We start from the raw sequence: 23,693 nt of genomic DNA, 5'->3' as shown, positions 1-23,693 counted from the left end.
TTCCTCTTCCTCACACTCAGCCACCATTGCTTCTGGACAGAGGCCCAGCAGCTGAGCTCAACCCAGCTATGTATCCCTGATAAGACACCATCCGGGGAAGGAAAATTGCTATCATCAAGTCCCGTCAGTTTTATCTTCACAGCATCTCTAGAATCCAGCCTTTCCTCTCCATCCAAAGTGCTGCCACATCGATCCAAGCACTTATCACATCCTACCTTGACTACTGTGTCTGCCTCCTTTCGGATCTCCCTGCCTCCTATCTCCCCTCTCCAGGCCATATTTTACTCTGCTTCCCCTATCCTTTTTCTGAAAAAGTACTCAGTCCACATCTCCCCACTCCACATGATCCTCCAGTGGCCACCCATCCACCTCCGCATCAAACAAATTTACTCATCCACCTCCGCATCAAACTCCTTACCGTCGGCTTTAAAGCATTTAATGACCTTTCTCCCTCCTACCTCATCTCACTGATTTTCTACTTTAAAAGCTTGCTCACTTTTCTCCTCTGATGCTAATCTACTTCTGTACCTCATTGTCATCTGTCTCAATGCCAGTCCCTTGCCCATCTCCTCCCTCTGGCATGGAATTCCCTCCTTCCTCATAGCCAACAAATCACCACTTTCCCAACTGGGGTTGAAGATCCAAGACGCCGTCCGTGACCAAGCCCTCATTTCCCCTACTTGCCCTCCCTTCTGCATTACCTATGGACCTGGATCTGCTACCCCTTAAGCACTTAATAGTCACCCCAGCACTTAGGTACATATATTCTGCCATTTCCCCTATCTATAATTTATTAACTCTAAGTTCCTTGTGAGCAGGGATCATATTTACCAACTTTCATATTGCACTCTCCCAAGTGCTTAGTATAGTGCTCTTCACACGCTAAGTGCTCAGTAATAAATTTCACTGATAGACTGATTCTTCAGCAACCACTTGGCAAGTTTCTTTTACTGCCCTGGCAGGTACTTAACTCCTTTTTGCACAACACAACAGTTCTGTTTCAGTGACTACAAAAGCTTTTGACAGGTGGGGAATAAATACTTCCAGGGGCAGAGAGATAGAACAGATGTGAGGGGAGATGGAAGAATGGTGATCTCCCATTTTGCTGGTACAATTCACCCTTCTGACTAGACTGTAAGCTTGAGAAGCAGCGTGGCTTAGTGGAAAGAGCACAGGCTTGGGAGTCAGAGGTCATGGGTTTTAATCCCTGCTCCACCACTTGTCTGCTGGGTGACCTTGGGCAAGTCACTTAACTTCTCTGGGCCTCAGTTCCCTCATCTGTAAAATGGGGATTAAGACTCTGAGCCCCACGTGGGACACCTGATTACCTTGTATCTATCCCAAACGCTTAGAACAGTGCTTGGCACAGAATAAGCGCTTGACAAATGCCATTATTATTATTATGGGCAGGAATGTGTCTGCTAATTCTGTTTTATTGTCCTCTCCCAAGCATTTAGTTCAGTGTTTTGCACATAGTAAGCACTCTATAAATACGATTGATTGATTGATTGATTCATACATTAAAAAAACGAATGGCTAATTCCCTACTAGTCAGAATCTGGGAAGAACACACACAAGCAGCAAATAAGAACAAACTAGAGAACAGACTGGAGTAGAACTGTGGCCTAGTGGATAGGAGCATGGACCTGGGAGTCAGAAGGACTTGGGTTCTAATTCCAACTCTGCCACTTGTCTGCTGTGTGACCTTGGGCAAGTCACGTAGCTCTGTGCCTCAGCTGCTAGTTTGTTGTGAAAGTATTTATTGTATTTAAACCCTTCCATGTGTTCACACCTATCTGTATTCATCTAGTAAAATAAATATTTTTTTTCTCCATTTTCAGAAGTTTTCAATAAATGTAAAGGAGATTTGATGGAAGTTAAAGATGGCAGCTTGAAAACCTACCCTAACACTTTAGAAAACTTAGTCTTCTTTGTCGAGGTAAGCCTATCGCCTCTCTTGCGAGTAACTTTTTCCTTTGTTTTTCTTCAGTGTTCTAACACAATATCCGTTTTTCTGAGGTTATTTTTTGGGCTACCATTAGCAAGTAACATATAGCATAGCAGCCTTTGCTCTCGTATAGGGTGACTTTTGAAACCTATTATGCTTTGAAATTAATGTCATTTAGAGACCTAAAATAAGTTTGAACAATGCCTTCTGTAATAATAATAATGTTGGTATTTGTTAAGTGCTTACTGTGTGCCGAGCACTGTTCTGAGCGCTGGGGTAGGTACAGGGTAACCAGGTTGTCCCATGTGAGGCTCACAGTCTTAATCCCCATTTTACAGATGAGGTAACTGAGGCATTGAGGAGTTAAGTGAATTGCCCACAGTCACACAGCTGATAAGTAGCAGAGCCGGGATTCAAACCCATGACCTCTGCCTCCCAAGCCTGGGCTCTTTGCACTGAGCCACACTGCTTCTCTGTACACTTGGGAAAGAAAATATTCAACCTTTTCAGAAGTTGGTTCAAAAGGATGACCTGTGCTCTGGAATGTAGTGAAAATGTTCTTTTTACTATGAATAATAATAATAGTGGTATTTGTTAAGCACTTACTATGTGCCAAGCACTGTTTTAAGTACTGGGGTAGATACAAGCTAATCATGTTGGACACAATCCTTGTTCCTAATGGGGCTCCCAGTCATAATCCCCATTTTACAGATGAGTCACAGAGAAATTAAGTGACTTGCCCAAGGTCACACAGAAGGCCAGTGGTGGAGCCAGTATTAGAACCCCCATCATCTGACTCCCAAGCCCTTGCTCTTGCCACTAGGCCATGCTGATTTTCTGGAAGAGGATGAGTTTTTGAGATGCATGGCCCAGAAACCATTTTTCTTAGACAATATCAGAGTAACAAAATATTTTGGTTTACAAACAAATAACCCCCAAAAAACTGCACACCTTCCTCACAATTATAGCACAATTGATTCCTAAAACTGCACCTTAATTTTTCTGGATGACTGCTCCACACACCTCTCATCTCCTCACTCCTCAAACCATCCAATTGTTATCCATTTCTCTCAGCATCGTGCAGAAATTTTAAGGATTTCATTCAGCTTTCTCCTTGCTGTGCATCCACTGTCTTCTCCCATTACACACTAGGCCGCACTCTTTATTCCTCCCAAGCAACCTTCTCACTGGGCCTTCTCCTTTTCTCTCCCACCCACAACTTCTTGCTCACATCCTCCACCCTGGCTGGAAATTTCATCCCCCTTTAAATTCAACAGACCACAGCTCTCTTCTCCCTCAGAGCTCTTTGGAAATCCCATGTGCCCCCAGGAGACATCCCATGATTGAGTTATAAAATTTCCTTGTTTATATCCCTTCCTACTACCTGCTCATCATTTTCATCCCACCTAGGCTCTTAAGAATTCGCCACCTCTCATAACGCTTTTGTACATGTCTTACAAATCCTATTACTTAACCTCTAATGTATGTTTGTATACCCCTTTGCTTTTTCCTCCAGTCCCTAATTTATTAAGTTTCTCTTTCCTCCCCCACCTTCACTACCCCCTACCCCCCAGATTATAAACTCTTTGAAGGCAGGGATTATGTCTGCTATTTGTTTTATACTCTCCTGAACATAGTAGATGCTCAGTAAATACTATGTTGAAATATAAATCTGACTCCATTTTCTCATAGTATCAGTGTTATAAATTGGGGGACTGAGTCCAGAACCAAAGTCAGATATCCTGTTACCCATCTCTGTCTCTCCCCACCCCTCAAACCTTTCCCTTTTTTAAGTCTGCTCCTCTCCTTATGCCCTTATATCTCACCTTAAGGTTGTTTCCCCATTTCCCTGTGCCCCCAGAGCTATGGCTATTGAGGAGGTTACTTCTGTAAAGCTGAGGTGAATGTAAATTTAAATTCCAGTCATCTTAACTCAGGGATTGCCCCTATCAAAATGTCAAATGCTTTGAAAAATACTTTTATAAGGAATAAAATCTGGATGAAATGAGTTTCTTTTTTAAGAATCTGTATTTTTAACTATTAATAACATAGCATGTGTTTAAAACCTTTGACAGTTAACAAATTTATTAAAAATACAGTTTTTTCTTCCCTCAGACTATCTCCATTGTCCTGTGGGTGTCAAGCTACTGTGACAGTGTCCTACGACCTTACAAATTAAATTTACAGAAAAAGAAAAAGAAGAAAAAAGAAATCAGCATTATTATGGTAAGCAATAACAACTCTGACGATTCTGAAGTATATATGGTGTCTTGTCTCTGAGGAGTTCCAAGCCATCTCATCATCCGTGGTCAATTCATAAATAAGTAGTGTCAGTGCCTTATGCGTAATGTGGACTGAATGAAAACAATCACTACTTCTCCCTCCATTATCAGTGGCCAAGCAGTTGTGGAGCACTTCTGTCTGGTTCTAATCCCCATTCAGTAGAGTTTATAGAGCAAGGAAATCCATCTGTTTTCTTTCTACCTCATAAATGATTTAAATTAAAAAGTGAGTCTCCATCTTCCTTAATAGTCTTCGGTCAGAGTTCAGCTGACAACTGAGGAATAAGGGGGAAAGAGAATGCAGGTTGCAAGTCCAAAATTATTCTACAGCTGTACCGTTGGTTACTTGAAGAAAAACACTTCTGCCAGTTAAATAAGTTTATAAGAGTTTGGAAAGTAAAGGGTACAGCAGTTGTGAAAGTTAGTGGCTGTTTTTATGTCCTGCAAAGTTACATTCTTGTACATATAGGTCACTCATTTCTCTGGAACAAATTATTTTATTTTAAAAAAAAAAGTGTCATTTAATTTTTCTGCAGCCTACTTTATCCATAGGTTTTGAACTGACAGTCTCACCAGACATAGCACAGAAAAAGATGCAAGCACAAGAAATGTAGAATGTAGTCAGCAGTATTTTAGCACCTCTCTTTGTTGGGTTGTAGTCTCCCAAGCACTTAGTATAGTACTCTGCACACAGTAAGCAGAGTAAATAAATGATTTATTCGGTTGACTCTCTCCACAGCCATCCATCTTTACAAGTTTTCAGGACTATGTGACTGGACTTCAGATGTTAATTTCCAACGTCGTGGATCATATCAAAGGGCTTGAAATACTTTTGACTGCACTTAAGCTTGAAGAACTGATCTTAGAAGATATTTTGGTTTCACAGGTAAGAGCTTGCTTGTGATCTGCGGGTCTGTGTAATGCCTATCGAAGAGGGCTTTAATAATTTGAGAAGAAATACTTGCATCTCAAAAATTGTCAGATTTTTAAAGTCTTGTCAATTCATGCTTTGCTTAAGCCGTGTATCCTGTCTCTGCTTGTGATCCAGTGTGTAATGCTTTGACTCTTGTTTCGCTCTAAAGAGAAAGTAGTTGGAAATTGCTTGAGGATAACTTTTTGGGCTCTTCCTTTTTCTCACTGGACCTTTTTGGGAAGCAGAGAGGAAGGGCTGGGCGAGTGGAGCAGTAGCCCGGAAACCCTATACAACAGGGCTTGGGCTTGACTAGAGTCTACATCCCCTCACCTCGTTATGGGCAGGGAACTTGTCCGCTAATTCTGTTGTACTCTCCCAAGCGTTTAGGTATAATGCCCTGCCCCAAAGTAAGCACTCAGTAAATATCACTGATTGATTGATCACCAGGGAATGGTTGACCTGAGAGTCCCAATTTGGTTGACCCTGTCGGTGGGGAGAGGGGAAGCAGTGAGAGGGCGGCCTTCTGGAGAGGAAGCTTTGGCAGCCTCCCTGCCTGACAGTTCCAGTTTGGTTTGCTTGGAGAAGAAGGAATTGAAGAGGGAGGGAGAGTGACAGTGGGCAGTCCTGGATCATCTTCCTACAGAAACATTCAAATCTTGTTTCCTCACTCTTCAGAAGATGAAAAGAGCCCGGGCTTGGGAGTCAGAGGTCGTGGGTTCTAATCCCGGATCTGCCACTCGTTAGCTGTGTGACCTTCAGCAAGTCACTTAACTTCTCTGTGCCTCAGTTACCTCATCTATAAAATGGGGGTGAAGACTCTGAGCCCCATGCGGGACAACCTGATTATCTTGTATCTACCCCAGTGGTTAGAACAGTGCTTGGCACATAGTAAGCGCTTAACAAATACCATCATTACTAGTATTATCATTATTATTATTATTATCATCCACCTCCGCATCAAACAAAAATACTCATCATTGACTTTAAAGCCCTCAATCACCTTGCCCCACTTCCCACGTCACCTCACTACTCTCCTACTAGAACCCAGCCCGCACACTTCATTCCTCTAATGCTAGCCTTCTCACTGTGCGTCGAACTCGTCAATCTCGCTTCAGTCCTCTTGCCCACGTCCTGCCTCTGGCCTGGAACACCCTCCCTCCTCATATCAGACAGACAATTGCTCTCCCCATGGCTTCCAAGTCTTTTTGAAGGCACATGTCCTCCAAGAAGCCTTCCCTAAACCCTCATCTCCTCTCCTCCCACTCCCTTCTGCATCGCCCTGACTTGCTTCCTTCCTTCATCTCCCTCTCCCAGCCCCTTGGCACTCATGCATATATCTGTAATGTATTTATGTATTTATATTAATGTCTGTCTCCCGTCTAATAGTAATAATACTAATGTTGGTATTTGTTAAGCACTTACTATGTGCAGAGCACTGTTCTAAGCACTGGGGTAGATACAGGGTAATCAGATTGTTCATTCATTCATTCAATAGTATTTATTGAGCGCTTACTATGTGCAGAGCACTATACTAAGCTCTTGGAATGTACAAATCAGCAACAGATAGAGACAGTCCCTGCCCATTGATGGGCTTACAGTCTAATCGGGGGAGACAGACAAAAACAATAGCAATAAATAGAATCAAGGAGATGAACATCTCATTAAAACAAATAGAATCAAGGTGATATACATCTCATTAACAAAATAAACGGTAATGAAAATATATACAATTGAGTGAATGAGCACAGTGCTGAGGGGAGGGGAAGGGAGAGGGGGAGGAGCAGAGGGAAAGGGGGGAAAAGAGGGCTTAGCAGAGGGGAGGTGAAGGGGGGGGGGGTAGAGGGGGTGCAGAGGGACCAGAGGGAAAAGGGGAAGCTCAGTGTGGGAAGGCCTCTTGAAGGAGGTGAGCTCTAAGTAGGGTTTCGAAGAGGGGAAGAGAATGAGTTTGGCGGAGGTGAGGAGGGAGGGCATTCCAGGTCAGCGGGAGGACGTGGCCCAGGCGTCGACGGCGGGATAGGCGAGAACGGGGGAGGCTGAGGAGGTGGGTGGCAGAGGAGCGGAGAGTGCGGGGTGGGCAATAGAAAGAAAGGTGAGGCTCACAGTTAATCCCCATTTTACAGATGAGGTCACTGAGGCCCGGAGAAGTGAAGTGACTTGCCCACAGTCACACAGCTGATAAGTGGCAGAGCTGGGATTCGAACCCATGACCTCTGACTCCCAAGCCCGGGCTCTTTCCACTGAGCCACGGCTGCTTCTCTATACTGTCTAGTCTAGACTGTGAGCTCACTGTGGGCAGAGAACGTGTCAGTTTATTGTTATATTGTACTCTCCCAAGTGCTTAGTACGGTGCTCTGCACACAGTAAGCGCTCAAGCAATACAATTGAATGAATGATTGCGTGGACAATTAAATGAATGAATGCGCGGACGGATAAAGCCAAGTGACTCTTTGAGAAACTGGAGTCTTGTCCCCCGGCTGAACACCAGGGGGAGCCAGAGATTGTTGAAGAAAAATGAAGCTTAATTAACAAATAATTATCAAAGGAGGTAAGAGTGTGATGAAACACCATCTAAATGAAAGGAATGAGAAGATGTGTTATTACGAGGCCGAAAGTGCTGAGGAGAAATGAAAAATGTGTGTGAGATTTAGCTCTCTGAGCTGCATTGTCAAAATGACTAATACTTGTTTCCGGTCAAGGTTGTTACAGAATCCACTGAAGGTGATGTAGCTTTTGTCTCAGGGGAGAAGCAGCGTGGTGGAGAATTTGTCTCCGGTTAGCAGAGTCACTGACGCTATTTTTCTTCTTCCCTTTGCAGGAAGAGAGAAGATTTACAAAAACTGTGCAAGGCAAAGTGCAGAGCAGTTACCAGCACTCGCTTCAGGAAATTGGGGAGCTGCTGAAAAAGAGACTTGAGACCATTAAAAAACTAAAAATTTAAGGAAGTAAACCATAGGCCTAAAAGACTCCACAAGAAAAATGACACCATACTCCAGGCAACAGCAACATTGGGTTGACCATCACCTTAATCCAGAACTTCCTCGTAAAATGCATGAAGGACTTTGATTGTGAATTCATTTTTTAGGTATTAAATATATACAGCCGATTAAATTATTGTACATAAGCCGGAAGCAGAACCCTCATCTGGGTTTGACCACTTTTTATACATGTTCATAAGCGTATGGCAGCAACAAGAAAACCGCCAATCTCTTCCCTTCCATCTCCACAAACTTTTGGGGGATGATATTCAGAGCAGCAATAGAAATCCAACATTAAGCATCCACCTCACAGCAGCTGGGTGGTCTTCACCAAACAGTGTTGGTTATTTGGATACAGTCCTTGCCTTAGAGCCAAAAGTAGAGACCCTCCCACTCAAAATGGACCCGCCAACAGTTCCTCTGCCACCGAAGCAGGCCATTTCTGGGACTGTCCAACCAGCCACTCGGCCTCTCTTGGGTCCAAGGTGCCTGGCCATGATACAGCTGTGATTCAGATTTGTTTGCCCATCGTTTCAGTGCCCTTTCGCCTGCCCGTCCAAACTCATCCTACGAGTGAGTCGTGTCACTTTGTACCATGCTAATTTTGCTAGCCCAAATTTCCTGGCCCCCTCTCCCTTCACTTGTGAATCGGGAAAAGGGGAGTAGGGAAGGCACCTGTTTATTTGTAGCTGTTCAGTGGGAAAAGTAGCACAAAAATCACGAACCTGCTGGAAGACCGACTTGATCTTTTCGTTAGTTTTGACAAGTCAGGAATGGCTTTCAAAGAAAGGGTGATAATGTACATATTTCATGCAGCGGAGTCTGACATCACTGGCACTGATTTCAAGAGTCATGTAAAAACAGTTCGAGTTTAAAAGAAATATATGTAGGTGCTTGAAACTTAAGAAGATTTAGTACTTTAGTCTTTTAAATGGAAGGGAGAGAGTCTTCAAGACTTTCCAAGATTTTAAATTGGAAGAAACTTTGCTTCCTGTGTGATATGAAACTGAAAATGCTCCGTTCTCTGTACACTTATTCTATTGCAACTAATTTTTCTTCGGATGATAAAGTACAGGAGGAGTTACTAATGTTGTTTGTAGCACAGTCATTGCTTCATCCGCACCCTGAATTTTTTTTTTCTTTTGTAGAAGGATTAAATAATCTTGCAGAATGACTAGCATTTTTCCCTTACGTTTTATGGGACCTTTGAGACTTTAAGAGTCTAATACAAAGTGACTAGTTAAAACTTTTTAAGAAAGTTGAAAATTGTCACACTCTCTGTATATGTCTTGTTGTAAGTGCTAGAATATTGACCAGAGTATTTTTTTAAGTGAAAAAAAAATGCCCATGGCAGCTCCCATTTGCCCCGTCTTCAAAAAGGAAGAATAGCTGTGGGGGAAATTGGAGTAGACGCGCTTATAGTTTTAGTGTTTTGGGGATTTGTGTGTGCGCATGCTTGGGGGTGTGTGGGGGGTGTGTGTGTGGGCCTGGCGTGCCATCTTCCCTGAACAAATCCAAGTGACCTATATATAGATACCTTTGGAAAGAGGAATGAAGAGAGACGGGGATCAATCTAGCATGCATATTATTCTTCAGCTTCTGTTCCTTGGGGCATTTGGTGGTTGTCAGAGATTACTCCACCAGTTTTTGCTTCCTGGCGGCAGCTCCCTTCTGACAGTTTAGTGTCAAATAATGTTACTTTGGGGTTATACTTTCTTTGATTCTCACCGACTTTTCTACTAAATGTAGCGTTGAAATCAGATTAAATTTCTTATATTGTGTAAAGGAACCAAATTGTGTGCAGAAATGGCCAATGTCCCATCAATTCCCTATAAATTATGTACAGTTTAGGAGATATATACATATATATAGATATATAAGTATATATATCTACATCTTACATGAGTTAAGGTCTCTCCCTTCTCCAACATACACACACCATTGTGTTTGAAGAGAAATCCCAAATGATACATTGCTGCTGCTGTTCGTTTTTTTTTGTCGTCGTTTTGTTTTTTAGTGAATTGACATTTAAAACAAAAACCAAGAAAAGAAGGATGAGAAAAAATGAACAAGACTACTGTTTACAGACTGAAAAATTATTGCTTTTATACTACTGGGATCATGAGCAAAGATCCTCTGAAGCAGACATGTCTTAGTTTGAATTGTTTAGCTGATGTGGATAAAGAAGGGAGAAATGATTTTATTTCTCTACAGAAAGGAAAGAGGATGGTGCCTAGCTGTGTTGCCCATTAATTTTGTATCTTAGCAATTTTAACTGTTCGAAATTGCATTATATTTTGCAATCATTATGATAAATCAGAATTTGTGTTAACTTTTAATATAAAAGGATTTCATTGTATCAGCAGTCTTATCTAAACTCTTCCTAATTGTTGGATGTGAATTTATGAATGTGGAAGGTATATATTCTTCCTTCTCCAGAATTTGGTGACACAGCCACAGCAAGCCTGCTTTAAACTGGATGGGTTCATAATTTATATATAAAAAAAAGTTTCATTGTAAGTTAGCATTTCTGCCTGTTTCATTTTCGTCCAGACCCTTGGGTTCATGTCATAAGCTCTCATTCATTCAAACGTATCTGTTGAGTGCTTTTTGTTTGCAGAGCATTATACTGAGCGCTTGAGAAGAATACAATATAAACAGTAGACAGACACATTCCCATTTGAACTTTTGAGTTGACCAGTGTTGGTCTCCGAGCATAGTTTGAACGTTTTGGGGATTTCAGTTTCAGCCTCCAGGGGCCCAGGCCTTTTTTAAAATGGTGACTTGCATATTAGGGAGAATGAGGCTTAAAACAAGGCTTAATTTATGTGATGCAGAGAAGGCATCAGTCACATCTCCTGCTCCAAATTCTCTGTTGGGAAAGGTGGGTCTGTTTCTTTTGAGAATAAAGAAGAGTCTAGGATAGAAACCCCTCTCAGGGTCACAGCTGGAGAGTTCCTACTCTACCAGTCTTGACTACAGGAGAGAGAGTCAGGCAGAGGCATAGCCATTCCATTCCTAGCTTGGGAAGAGGCTAGCGAGTGGAAGGCGATCTGCTACAAGTCAAAACTCCCTCGCGCTGGGCAGCAGCCGGGGAGAGAATTGAGGGCAAAGACTCAAGCTGACTGCGCGGAAGGAGGCAGTGGTAACCCACTTCCATATTTTTACCAAGAAAACTCTATGGAGGCACTACCAGAACGATTGCAGATGGAGTTGGGGCGTTCTGGGAGAGAGATGTCCATGGTGTCGCTATGGGTCGAAGATGACTCGGCGGCATAAGACGAGAGATAGAAATCTTCCTTTGAACAGAATGCAAGCTCCTAATTAATCAGAAGGAACTGGAATTGATTAGATAATCGGGAATCTGGAGAGCCAAGCCAAAGCAGAGGGTCTCAGGCAGGCCCTGTTAGATGAGAGGCATGGCTCGGCATGGCCTAGACCTATTGCAGTCAGGGTATCTTTATTAAGAATATTATTAATAATGGCATTTCTTAGGTGCTTACTATGTGCCAGCCACTATACCAAGCACTGGGATGGATACAAGCAAATTAAGTTGGACATAGTCACTGTCCCACATGGGGCTCCCAGTCTCAAAGAAATACCATTTTCCAGATGAGGTAAGCGCAGCCCAGAGAAGTGTAGTGACTTGCCCAAGGTCACCCTACAGACAAGCGGTGTAGCTGGGTTTAGAACCCAAGACCTTCTGACTCCAGGCCTGTGCTCTATCCACTACGCTATGCTGCTTGCCGTCTATGATCAATGACTAAAATTATTCCAAGTTCTCCTATGGGGAGCTGGCTGACAAGTCCGATATTTAGTTCTGAAAAGACTAATGAGAATGCTATAAAACACTTTAAATTTGTGATTAGGTTTGGGGCAGACGAAGCCAATAAGAAAAATCCAATTCCTTCTGCCAGGGAGGCACCTTCCCTGTTGGCACTTGTCTTATGCCATTGAGTCGTCTTCAACCCATAGCGACGCCATGGACACATCTCTCCCAGAATGCCCCACCTCCATTTGCAATCTTTCTGGAAGTGTATCCATAGAGTTTTCTTGGTAAAAATACTGAAGTGGTTTACCATTGCCTCATTTCACACAGTAAACTTGAGTCTTCGCCCTTGATTCTGTCCCATGCCGCTGCTGCCCGGCCCGGGTGAGTTTGACTTGTAGCAGATCGCCTTCAACGCACTAGCCTGATTCTCCCTCCTGAGGTTGAGACTGGTAGAGTACTGGGAACTCTCCAGGTGTGACCCTGAGAGGGGGCTGTCAGCACTAGCAGATGAGAAATAGTGGCCACCACTTGGCTCTTTCCTTCATGGGGTGTACGGGTTGTATTTGCATCATTGGCTAGTTTGTTTGGATGTTACATCTCTCCAAGCCCTAATGCATTTCGGGGCTGTCAAAATCTCCCACTTGGCCCTGTGAAGAGCTAACACCACCGGGTGGGTGGTCTGTACTGCAGTGCCAATGTGGGTTGTTTCGTAGCATTTGTGGGAAAACCCTCAAGAACACCACCATGGGGAGCCAAACAATCCAGGTGGTTGGAGCACTTCTTTCTCCCTTCCAAATGGCTCGGGGAGACGGCAATGTCAGCTCTCTCTTGCACAGGCCAAATGTAACAGTTACAGAATTATCTTCTGAAAGCCCCATCGTGTCTTATCCCGGGACCCATTAAGGATGGTGGTGATGGCAGGGGGTGATATCCTGGCACACAATCTGCTCTCAGTATCACTTCTCTTACTTGCCAAAGGAAATATAATTTAGCTTGGGAATCAGTTCTGTTTCTGTTTTCTTTATTGAGCGTGATGCATTGCAATGAAAAATACTTGAGACCACCCACTGTTTCACCAAAATGTTCTTTTTGAATATAGTCCCAAATCCTCTGTAAGAGACATCAGCCTTTTTGGTGGGAGGGGTTGGGAGAGCGGGTAATAATAGTGGTTCTCTCCCAGTGGAAAAAATAAAATGAAGCAGGCTTGCGCTTAGCAGCCCCGGTTTGGAGCCATCTATGGTCTTCGTTTTCCTTACTGCTACCGCCCATATCCCCCTGTTACTACAGGCTACGGGAGGGCCAGGTCTGTCAATCTTGACCAAAGCAAGGGGATTCACCATGTACAGGACACGTAGTGATATTCCCAAGCAACAATTTGGCAATGTCCTGGTCATATAGCTGTTTAACCTGTGATATGAAACCTCCTCTTTTGAAAACACTGTTGTAGATAAGTGCTTTTTCTAGAATTCAGTCTCTGCACTTAATATGTTTCTTTTCCTAACTTACAAGTTTTTCCCTGAACTGGAGCTAATTCCAAGGTAATATATTAGGGTACAGTATGAAAATAATTTACAATTTCAGAGATTCCAAATTTCTGTGTTTTGAAAAAAGAACTTGAGAGAAATCATAGCCATCTCTGAGAGCCACCTGGATCCCACCAAAGACTGAACAATTCCTGCAACAGGAGTCCAGTCCAGAGCCAGGACAAGGGGAAATATTAAGTAGTTGCCATATAATAATAATAATGTTGGTATTCGTTAAGCTCTTACTATGTACAGAGCACTGTTCTAAGCGCTGGGGCAGATACAGGTTAATCAGGTTGTCCCACGTGAGGCTCACAGTTATTCCCCATTTTCCAGATGAGGGAACTGAGGCACAGAGAAGTGAAGCGGCTTGCCCACAGTCACACAGCTGACAGGTTGCAGAGGTGGGATGCAGCTCACCTGTCTGCCTGGCAAGGGTTAGAGGAACAGGGCCCAAACACATTAATCAATCTCATCTATTGAGTTCTTACTCTGTTCAGAGCACTGTACTAAGCCATAGGGAGAATGCAATATCACGGAGTTGGTGGACACGTTCCCCGTCCACAAGGAGCTTACAATCTAATCTTGTACATGGAGGGAAACGTGGCATAGCTGCATAGTATCCTCTGCAGCACCTGGTGGCTGAGAGAAAAAGAACTTACCTCAGATTTGGATGGCCTGAAGAACCCTAAGCCCATTAATCATTGTCCTTTGTAAAGAGCTTTCTATTGCCAAGCACTGTGCTGAGTACTGGGGAGATACACAATAACCAGGTTAGACAACAGTCCCTGTCCCACATAGGGCTCACAGTTTAAGTACTGAAGCCCTAGTTTAGGTTTAAACCTAGAGAAGGGAAAGATAACTATTTCTAGTTGGATTTCATCAGATGTTCTTTTTCCAGTGCACTTGCAGTTTAGAATAAGTAAGGATCACACGTTACATATATACCTCTTGATCTTTAGCCACATTTTAGTTTCAGTAAAATATTTTATACTTTTATGGAAAAAGAAACATTTGTGATATTGTGTTCCTGGTACCATGTTCTTGTTTATTTCTAGGGAATGGATAGTTTTGGGTTTACTTGATTTCAACCCAAATTTCTAACCTCAAAATCATGTGAGGGTTAAACAGAGATAAAAACAAAACCCAAAGAAATTTCTGAAATTTAGATTTGCTTCCTCCTAGCCATGGTTTATTTCAGTGTCTGTCTCCCCTGCTAGATTCTAAGCCTCTCGAGGACAGGAATTATGTCTATTGTGCTCTCTCAAGTCCTCAGGGATTGACCCAGAGAAATCTCTCAATAAATACCTGATTCATGGACTGAATCATTCTGGCCACTCTGCTTGCATTTTTGACTGATTGGCATAAAGAAAGGAACTCCCTCAACTTGAATTTTTTTATTAACCTTCAAGCTAGACTCAAAAGGAACCAACCACAGTTTTTTGTACCGTAGATATTAAAAAATCATTGAAATTCATTGGCACAGGTCGTGAGACAATACACTGTATCTATCAATGGGTTTTTAAAAATCAGTACATTATGGATCACCGACATTCATCAATCCAGAAGTTAAAATGGCAATCCCAATCCCCCAATACCTATTCTGCTAGCTTATGCCTGACATGTTCTGCTACAAAGACTTTGGTCTCTCCAGTGGAATCATCGTTACAAAGAATTTTGTGAATCGTAGAACCAGTGATTGTGCCCAGCCCATCGGGACAGTTTCTGTGACCAAAAAAGGGGTACATGGTGCCCTGGAAGCTAGTTAGAAGCGAGGGAAAATGATCTGGTTCCAATACTGAATCGCAGAGGATGCGGGGAAACTCAGGCTGGGGTGGGAAGCTGGGGGAAATGAGGGAGAAGCCTATCTTAGGCTGGGTGAGAAATGGGTATCTTCCTACTGACCACGTCCCCCTGCTCCCTGGGAGCAGGCCCCAAGGCAGGATGTGCCCAACTCCTACAGGGCAACGGAGTGAGAGTGGGCATCGGGGGAACAGAAGCAATGGGGGGAAGCCCAATGCTGAGGGTGTTTGCTGCAAGGGGTCCGGGGGGGGGGGGGGGGGGGGAGCGGGAGAATAGTAGAGGCCGGGGAGAGAAAAAAGGCTTGGAGAGGATGCCACTGGCCTAAGGAAGAAAACCAAAACAGCTCGGGGTCCACGATACCAGGTACTGACACTTTAATTGATTTTCTTTAAGGGAATTACACTGCCAGGGGTCTGGATGAGGAACTCCCTTTTTTTATAGCACCGATTCCTCTTTGGGTGCGATTTACCAGGGGAACTCTGGTTCTCCCCAAACCCCCCCATCCCACCCCCACCCCGAAGCGGGAGGTCCAAGCACGTTCTGAACAAATGTTGGGCTATCCCTGGTGCACAGCTTTCTGACTCAATAGCTACCACCCCCCAACGAGGGGTTCGGCCAGTACACGGCTCTCCTGCCAGGCGCAGGGGGCGGCCCCCTGCCCCCTCATAGCTCCTCCCGCTCCACCCCTTTCTTCTGGAAAGCCGTGAGGATGTTCAGGCTCTTCTGGAGTTCCTCCTTCTTCCCGTCGCTCATCTTGTTCTTCTCGATCAGCTTGGTGATCCGGGCGGTTTCGGCGGCAGGGAAGCCCTCGCCCTGCTCCAGGACCTTCCCCATGATCTTCAGGTACTGCTCGGCCCACTTCCTCTCTGTTTCCTTGACCCCCAAGAGGCCGTCCCGTCCCCGTCTCAGCACTGCCCGCCGCTCCTCCTCCCCTTCCGCACCCACGAACTCCCCAGCCAGGGCGTCGTACAAGGGCAAGCATCCCGCCATGCCCAGGTACACCCCCTGCCCCTTCAGCCAGCGCTGGATGGCTCCGGCCTTCACCTCCCCGGGGTACAGCACCGGGTTCTCATAGTCCCCGTCGCGGAAGAGGTAGAAGACCGGATAACTCTCCTTATTCAGCTTGTACTTCTCCCCCAGCTCCATGTTCAGCTTGTCACCGTAATCTGGAACGGAAAACGAGCATAAGGCAGAGCTGGGGGAACGGATCTCGTCTACGTGAGCGGGGACCAGGGAAGAAGGTTTAGAAACACAGCAGGAGCCCAGCTAAAGGACTGACGGATGCTAGCGAGAGCAGAAATGGTCGGGGAAAGGGGGGACAGAGCAGGGCTTTCTGCAGCCAACCCCAAAGCCTGCACCTCCTCCCTTTCTCTCACATCTCTCAGGTAAAAATGGGGACGAGCCCTTGGCTTATCTAGCTCTGATCCCTGGACCAGGATTCTTCCCCTCAGGAGCCTTCCAGGTGAGACAAAGCCTCTCAAATACCTGTTCATGGATCACCCGGGTGTGTTCACTCTTAAGGAGTTGAGGCCTGCATTTGGGGCTGCCCTGTCCTAGAACAGTATGGGAGATTGATAAACCTACCATTGTTAATGGATGAGGCCTGTGTTTGTGTGAACTCAGGCTTCCAACTTGGATCATTCTTGCTAAAATACTCATTTAGTTTCACCTCGATTCTTGGCCTTTATCTGCGGGGATATGAGAATCTGGGCCAAACTGGTCTCCACTACAGACACTTTGGTCAAAGCGTCGCAGAGTTTAAGATGGAAAGCTTGGCCACCCTGGGAAACTGCTCTCCAAAGTAAAAGGAGTGCAGTCAGGGGCATGACCAACCAGAAATCTAAATGTGAAGGAATCACAAGAGTCTTTAGTGTGCATTCATCATCAGGCCTACTTTCTTCGTGGCCTCAGGGCACAAACCCGGCCTGGGCGGTGAGGAGCATAAGACTGCTCCCTCAGCAACATTTTCTATGGTATCTATTGTCTTCCTGTCAGCGCTGAGTACAGTGCCTGGCACAGAGCGCTTACCAAATACCATAATTATTATTATTTTATTCCCCTTGCCTTTCTGTGCCTGTTGCCAACCTTGCCCCACCTAATTCTTTGATTATTAATCCCTTGGGGCTGGAGACCGTGACTGCCGTCCACTCTGGTACTTTTTCTCTTTTCTCAGTGCTTGGCACAGTCAGCCCTGACTAAATACTATTACCAACAAGTGTACAGTCAAATCTTGTCATGCTCTGCCAATTCAGCATGTCCCTCTGACGCTTCCCAAATCGCTTGGTTTTTCTTCTTGACATCAAAGCCATACCTTAGAAATATAGCTCGAGTCCCACTGGGTTTAAATAGCATAGAGTGGGCAGACCGCCACCTGTCTCCCGCCTGCAACAGCCTGAGCAGGAAGAAGGACCCCGGATCCTTGACTATTACATGAGATGCTTGACAATCCACCACCAGTCAACCCCTCAACGTACCCCTTTGGTCCTGGAGGAATCCCAGTTTTTCCATTCGGCCACATAGGTTTTTCTTGAGCTACGCTCCACCCTCCACAACCGGTCTCTGAATTTCAGTCGACTGGTGTTTTCTTCTCAGCTACACCCTCAAGGCCAGACTTCCCTCCCTCTCACCCTCCAAGGGCCCTGCCATCTCAGTCTCTGAATGCATTTGGCAGAGGAAAAGCTGCTCTGGCACCACTCCTCGAGCCTACCCCCAGAGGTCTAGGCAGGGCCAAGCTGAGCCATCATCCCACAGCCACCCTGTAGTCACCCTGAACTAGCGTTCTCGGGGCCCTTCTCAATCCACCTATTCCCACGTCTACCTTCCCTGTTGCCTTTGCCAGTGACCCTTTCTTCAGACGGAAAACAGACGCCCTAGGGGTTAAAAATGACTCAGTGATGAAGCTGGGACTAGAACCCAGGTGTTAAAAATAGTAATAATAATAATTGCGGTATTCGTTCAGCACTTACTTTGTGCCAGGCACTGTACTCAGCGCTGGAAGGTTACCCCAACCTCCTGCTAAGAATAATAACTACGGTATTTGTTAAGCGCTATGTGCCAAGCGCTGTTCTAAGCACTAGGATAGATACAAGTTAATCAGGTTGGAAACAATCCCTATCCCACATGGGGCTCACACTCTTAATCCCCATTTTCCAGATGAGGTAATTGAGGCCCAGAGAAGTGACTAGTCCAAGGTCACACAGCAGGCACGTGGCGGAGCAGGAATTAGAACCCAGGTCCTTCTGACTCCCAGGCCCATGCTCTATCCACTAAGCCACGCTGCTCCTCTGCTGTCCCTGCCCATCTCGTTGCCTACCGTCGCCTAGCCCCCACGGGTACGTCCCCTCCTGTTTGCGTACCTGAGATCCCCACCTCAGCAACCAGAAGGTCCTCGCTCGAGCCTGAGCTCTCTGCCAGGCGCTTGAACTCATCCTGCTTCTCCCCGTAGGGATACTGAGTGTCAAATTTCACTAAGACAAACTTGCTTTTGGGGATGACCTGTGGGGAGAGAGCATCGAGGTGAGCAGAGCAAAGGGAGGCAGAGGACAAACGCTCTTCAGGGCCCCCTTTCCCTTCTTCGGTGAAACAGGCCAGGGGAGAGCCCATCAGGAGGGAGACTCGCTCCTGGCCAACTTCAGCTAGGGCTTAAGATTGGGCCTTTGGGCAACCGTCGCCAGCCACCCTCCAGGTCCGATGCCGCCGAGAAGTCACTGCAGGCTGCCAAACCAAGGAGGAAAAAGGGCTGGATGTGGGGGGCTGAGCACCGGCGTTCCCTCACAAGTCCATATAACCAGACCCCGATTTCCCGGTCCGATACAACTCGTTTCCAGAAGCTCGTGTGCCCTTGTCAGATCACTGTTCTGTCACTCCCAGCCTGCTGGAATAACATCGCAAGCAAGAAAATGAAAGGGGACCATATGTGTATTGGCTGAGAAAGTTTAAGAGTTTTGAGGCTCCCAGAGTCAGAACCTTATAGTAAAAAGTAGGTGGCTTCTTTCCCAACCACCCGCCTCCATCCTCTGACCGGTCCCAGTGACGATGATGATGATGGTATATGTTAAGCTTACTATGTGGCCAAAGACTGTTCTAAGTGCTGGAGTAGATACAAGGTAATCAGGTTGCCGCAGTCTTAATCCCTATTTTCCAGATTGAGGTGATTGAGGTCCAGAGAAGTGACTTGTCCAAAGTCATGCAGCTGACAAGTGGCGGAGCCAGGATACGAACCCATGACCTCTGACTCCCAAGCCTGTGCTCTTTCCACTAAGCCACGCTGCTCCTCATGATGCTTGAGGTTCAATGGTCAGAAGACTGAGTTGCAAGCCCCTGAAGAAGGGGCTGCCAGCAATTGTTTTCTAGGTCTGGAGGACTGATTTTGGACAAAGGTCAGAAGAAAGTGGGATTAAACCAAACAGCTGCTTCCAAGAGTGACGGATCCTCATTGTGGGCAGGGAATATCTCTGTTATGTTGTTATACTGCACTCTCCCAAGAGGCTGGTACAGTACTCCGCACACAGTAAGCACAATTGACTGACTGACCGATCCATTTTACCTCCATGCTTGATGAAATTCTGGAAATGTCCTAACCCTCACTCACTCAGATAACAATAATGGTTATGGTATTTGGTAAGTACTTACTATGTGCCAAGCACTGCACCAAGCACAGGGAAGATGCAAAATAAACTGATTGAACAAAGTCCCCGTCCAAACTGGAGGCTCAAAGTGTTAAGGGGGGGGAGAGAACAGGTATTAATTCCCCATTTTATGCATGAGGAAACGGAGGCACGGAGCAGTTACGGGACGTGTCCTAAGCCACACAGGAGAAGAGCAGCAGAACCGTGCACTTTCCACTAGTCCATGCTTTTTCCTAGGGGATGCGGTGAGTATTCACTAGTACGGAGTGAACTTGACAAATTTTGGTGCAAGTTCCAAAACTTTAGAAATAAAGTCTGGCTGTGGATTTTGGAAATAAAGTTTCCAGTGAAGGGACTCCCGATAGGAGCCACATGCAGGCGCAGTTGCATTTATGGGGTTTGGGAAGTACAATCGATCAATTAACCAGTAGTATTTACTGAACATCTACTGAATGCCGAGCACTGTATTGAGCACCCGGGAGAGTACAACAGATGAAGCAGACATGATCCCTGCTCTCAAGGAGTTTATAATCTAGCTAAGGAAACAGACATTAAAACTCCTTATAGGGAGGGGAAAAACCTGAGGTCAAGTATACGGATATGAGCTGTGGGTGTGGAGTGAGTACCCAAGTGTTTACGTAGTATGGACTCGACTGCATGGGAGATGCTGTAGGGAGGGAAAATAGGGTGAGGAGATGAATGATTAGTCATGGAAGACTTCCTGGAGGAGGTGTGATTTCAGTAGGGCTTTGAAATTAAAGAGAGTGGTGGTCTGCTGGACAAGAAGTGGGAAGGAGTTTCAGGCAGGAGGAAAGGCATCCCAAGTGGGATGGGGACTGTATCTGACCTGATTATCGCATTACATACTCCAGCACTTTAGAACTGTGCTTGCCACATGGTAAGAGCTTAGTACCAAATTTCTTCTTCTCCTTCTTCTCACTTGTGGAAAGAAATACAAGTGGTAGCTCTGCTCTCGCAGGCCCTTCTGACTCGCGCTTGCCCTTGGATTCTAGATTTTAAGCCCCTTGTGGGCAGGGACTGTGTCTCCCAACTCTGTTATATTGTATATTATATACTGTTATACTGTATATTATTTGGGGGAGCCAAATGCTTAGTTCAGTGCTCTGCACACCGGAAGTGTTCAGTAAACACCTGTGATTGGGGTAGAAAAAGTTAAAGAGGGAAATCATGTGACTGCTCAGGCATCAGAGTTTTTGTAATGTAATGCTCCTCAGATGTGTGTGTGTGGTTTAGGGGCTTACTATGTGCCAGGCACTGTACTAAATTCTGGGTTTCATACAAGCTAATCAGGTTGGACACAGTCCACGTCCCACAGGGAGTTTGTGGTCTTAATCCACATTTTAAAGATAGTGCACCTGAGGCCCAGAGAAAGGAAGTGACTTGCCCACAGTCACCCAGCAGACAAAGGGCAGAGAATCTAGGTTCTCTGCCTCTCAGGCCTGGACTCTCTCCTCCACCAGGCCACCTTGGTTTAAAACCTGAGCACTTGTGACACACACGGGTGGCCTTCTCCTCCAACCATCTAGGCCTTGAAACTCACAGGGGTGTGGGGTGCTGGAAACAGGCATTTTGGAGGACCAACGTGTCTTCACCCCCCAGGGAGTATGTCGTTTCCTCAAACACAATATACAGTTCGCTCAACTGTATATATTTTCATTACCCTATTTATTTTGTTAATGAGATGTTCATCCCCTTGATTCTATTTATTGCTACTGTTTTTGTCTGTCTGTCTCCCCCCATTAGCCTGTAAGCCTGTCAAAGGGCAGGAACTGTCTCTATCTGTTACCAACTTGTACATCCCAAGCGCTTAGGACAGTGCTTTGCACATAGTAAGTGCTCAATAAATACTATTGAATGAATGAATGAACACACCCTATTTGCTGGGGGGGGGGGGGGGGGATGGAGGGAGATGGAGGGGAGAGGAAGGGGGGTGAGAGGGAAGGGGTGGGGGGAGAAGAAGGGGGTGGGGGAGAGGGAAGTGAGGTGGGGGGAAGGGAGGTGGTGGGGAGAGAAGGGGGTGGGAGTGGGGGGGAAGGATGGGGGGCAGAAGGGGGTGGGGGGGAGAAGGGGGAGGGAGAAGGGGTAGCGGGGAGGGGGGGGAGAAGAGGAGGGGGGGGAGAAGAGAAGGTGGGGGAGAAGGGGGTTGGGGAAAAGGGAGGTTAGGGGAAAGGGGAATGAGTGGGAGGTGGGGGGAAGAAGGGTGTGGGGGGGGTCTCCCCGTGTGGGCGGGGGATTGGTCGCCGGTGCGGCCCCTCCCTCTCCTCCCCTCCCCTCCCCCCGGGGTCCGGGCCGCGCCGGCTCCCGTCCGGCCAACCACACGACGACAAGTGGCGGCCGCCGGGAAGGGCAGGGCCCAAGGGGGCCGCCACGGCCTCACAACGCCGGAGGAGGAAGGAACGACCGACCGACCGAAAGACGGAAGGAAGGAAGGAAGGAAGGAAGGAAGGAAGGAAGGAAGGAAGGAAGGAAGGAAGGAAGGAAGGAAGGAAGGAAGGAAGGAAGGAAGGAAGGAAGGAAGGAAGCAGGCCGGGGGCTCCGGGACAGCCTCCCCGGCCCGCCCAGGCCCGCCAGGCCCGCGCCGTGCGGGGAGGGGCCCGGGAGGGGGGCTCGGGGTCCGGCCCGGTCCTGCCCGGTCCTGCCCGGCTCTACCTTGTAGAAAGTGACGGTGTCGAGCGGCAGGGCGCCCTTGGTGTGCAGGCTGAGCCCGCCCTGCCCCGCCCCCAGCAGCACCAGCACCAGCGGCACCAGCACCCGGGGCCGGGGCCGGGACCACGACGAAGAAGAGGACGAGGAGGAAGAAGAAGCGTCGGTCCGGCGGGGCGCTGCGGCCATCGCGTTGGGCTGGGCTGGGAGCGGGCTGCAGGAGGAAGGGGGCGGGGGGCGGGCCGGGGGTCACGTGTCTGGCCCCACCCCCATCCCCCCCCCATCCCCCCCCATCCCCCCCCATCCCGCGGCCTGCACCGACCCTTGCAGGAGCGCCCCGCACTGCAAATCCAACAAAACCCCCCTCCCTCTTGGCTCTGCTGTCCCCCCCCCTTTAATAATAATAATGATGTTGGTATTTGTTAAGCGCTTCCTCTGTGCAGAGCACTGTTCTAAGCGCCGGGGGAGAGACGGGGTCATCAGGTCGTCCCACGTGAGGCTCCCGGTTAAACCCCATTTTACAGATGTGGTCACGGGGCCAGTGAAGTGACTTGCCCGAGGTCACGCAGCTAAGTGGCAGAGCCGGGATTCGAACCCATGATCTCTGACTCCCAAGCACGGGGCTCTATCCGCTGAGCCTCGCAGCCCGTCGTTGGGCAGGGATGGTCCCTCTCCGTTACCCACTTGTCCATTCCAAGCGCTTAGTCCAGTGCTCTGCGCAGAGTAAGCGCTCAACAGATACCACTGAATGAATTTTTGTCCTGCTTGGCTCTGCTGTCCGTCTCCCCCCTTTAGTGAGCCTGTCTTTGGACGGGGATGCACCCTCTCTGGTCCATTGCATGCACTTAGTCCAGTGTTCTGCACATAGTAGGCCCTCAGTAAGTACCATTGACTGAGAATGAATTTTTGTCCCGTTTAGCTCTGCTATCTGTCTCCCCCCTTTAGCCTGTGAGCCCGTCATTGGACAGAGGTGGTCTCTCTCTGTTGCCCAAAGGTCCATTCCAAGCGTTTAGTTCAGTGCTCTGCCCAGAGTAAGCACTCAATAAATACCATTGAATGAATGCATTTTTGTCCCGTTTAGCTCTGCTATCTGTCTCCCCCCTTTAGCCTGTGAGCCCGTCATTGGACAGAGGTGGTCTCTCTCTGTTGCCCAAAGGTCCATTTCAAGCGTTTAGTTCAGTGCCC

General features: G+C 46.8%; 2 protein-coding genes and 1 non-coding gene across 3 annotated transcripts in view; 2 read left to right on the top strand and 1 right to left on the bottom strand.

The window, feature by feature from the left end:
* NAA25 (N-alpha-acetyltransferase 25, NatB auxiliary subunit) overlaps positions 1 to 10,638 on the top strand; it is a 47,916-nt gene extending 37,278 nt beyond the window's left edge. The window contains 4 exon segments of the mRNA XM_029056308.2: positions 1,842 to 1,939; positions 4,064 to 4,174; positions 4,970 to 5,116; positions 7,959 to 10,638. Of these exon segments, the coding sequence (XP_028912141.1) occupies positions 1,842 to 1,939; positions 4,064 to 4,174; positions 4,970 to 5,116; positions 7,959 to 8,081 (479 nt within the window). The 3' untranslated portion in view covers positions 8,082 to 10,638.
* A 409-nt stretch (positions 10,639 to 11,047) lies between these two features.
* LOC114809374 lies at positions 11,048 to 11,182 on the top strand. The gene has a single exon (XR_003757161.1). It is a non-coding gene; the product is annotated as a small nucleolar RNA SNORA7 (small nucleolar RNA).
* Positions 11,183 to 14,795: 3,613 nt separating this feature from the next.
* On the bottom strand, positions 14,796 to 22,734 carry ERP29 (endoplasmic reticulum protein 29). Its single transcript, XM_029058211.2, has 3 exons — positions 22,515 to 22,734; positions 18,573 to 18,711; positions 14,796 to 16,382 (listed from the first exon to the last, which is right to left on the bottom strand). The coding sequence occupies exons 1-3, from the start codon at positions 22,695 to 22,697 to the stop codon at positions 15,880 to 15,882; spliced, it is 825 nt and encodes a 274-aa protein (XP_028914044.1). The 5' UTR covers positions 22,698 to 22,734; the 3' UTR covers positions 14,796 to 15,879.
* Between the last annotated feature and the right edge of the window lie 959 nt (positions 22,735 to 23,693).

The sequence above is a fragment of the Ornithorhynchus anatinus genome, chromosome 2, assembly GCF_004115215.2.
Source record: "Ornithorhynchus anatinus isolate Pmale09 chromosome 2, mOrnAna1.pri.v4, whole genome shotgun sequence".
Lineage (NCBI taxonomy): Eukaryota > Metazoa > Chordata > Mammalia > Monotremata > Ornithorhynchidae > Ornithorhynchus > Ornithorhynchus anatinus.
The sequence above is the reverse complement of the archived record's forward strand: the minus strand, read 5'-3'. Positions and strand labels throughout refer to the sequence as shown.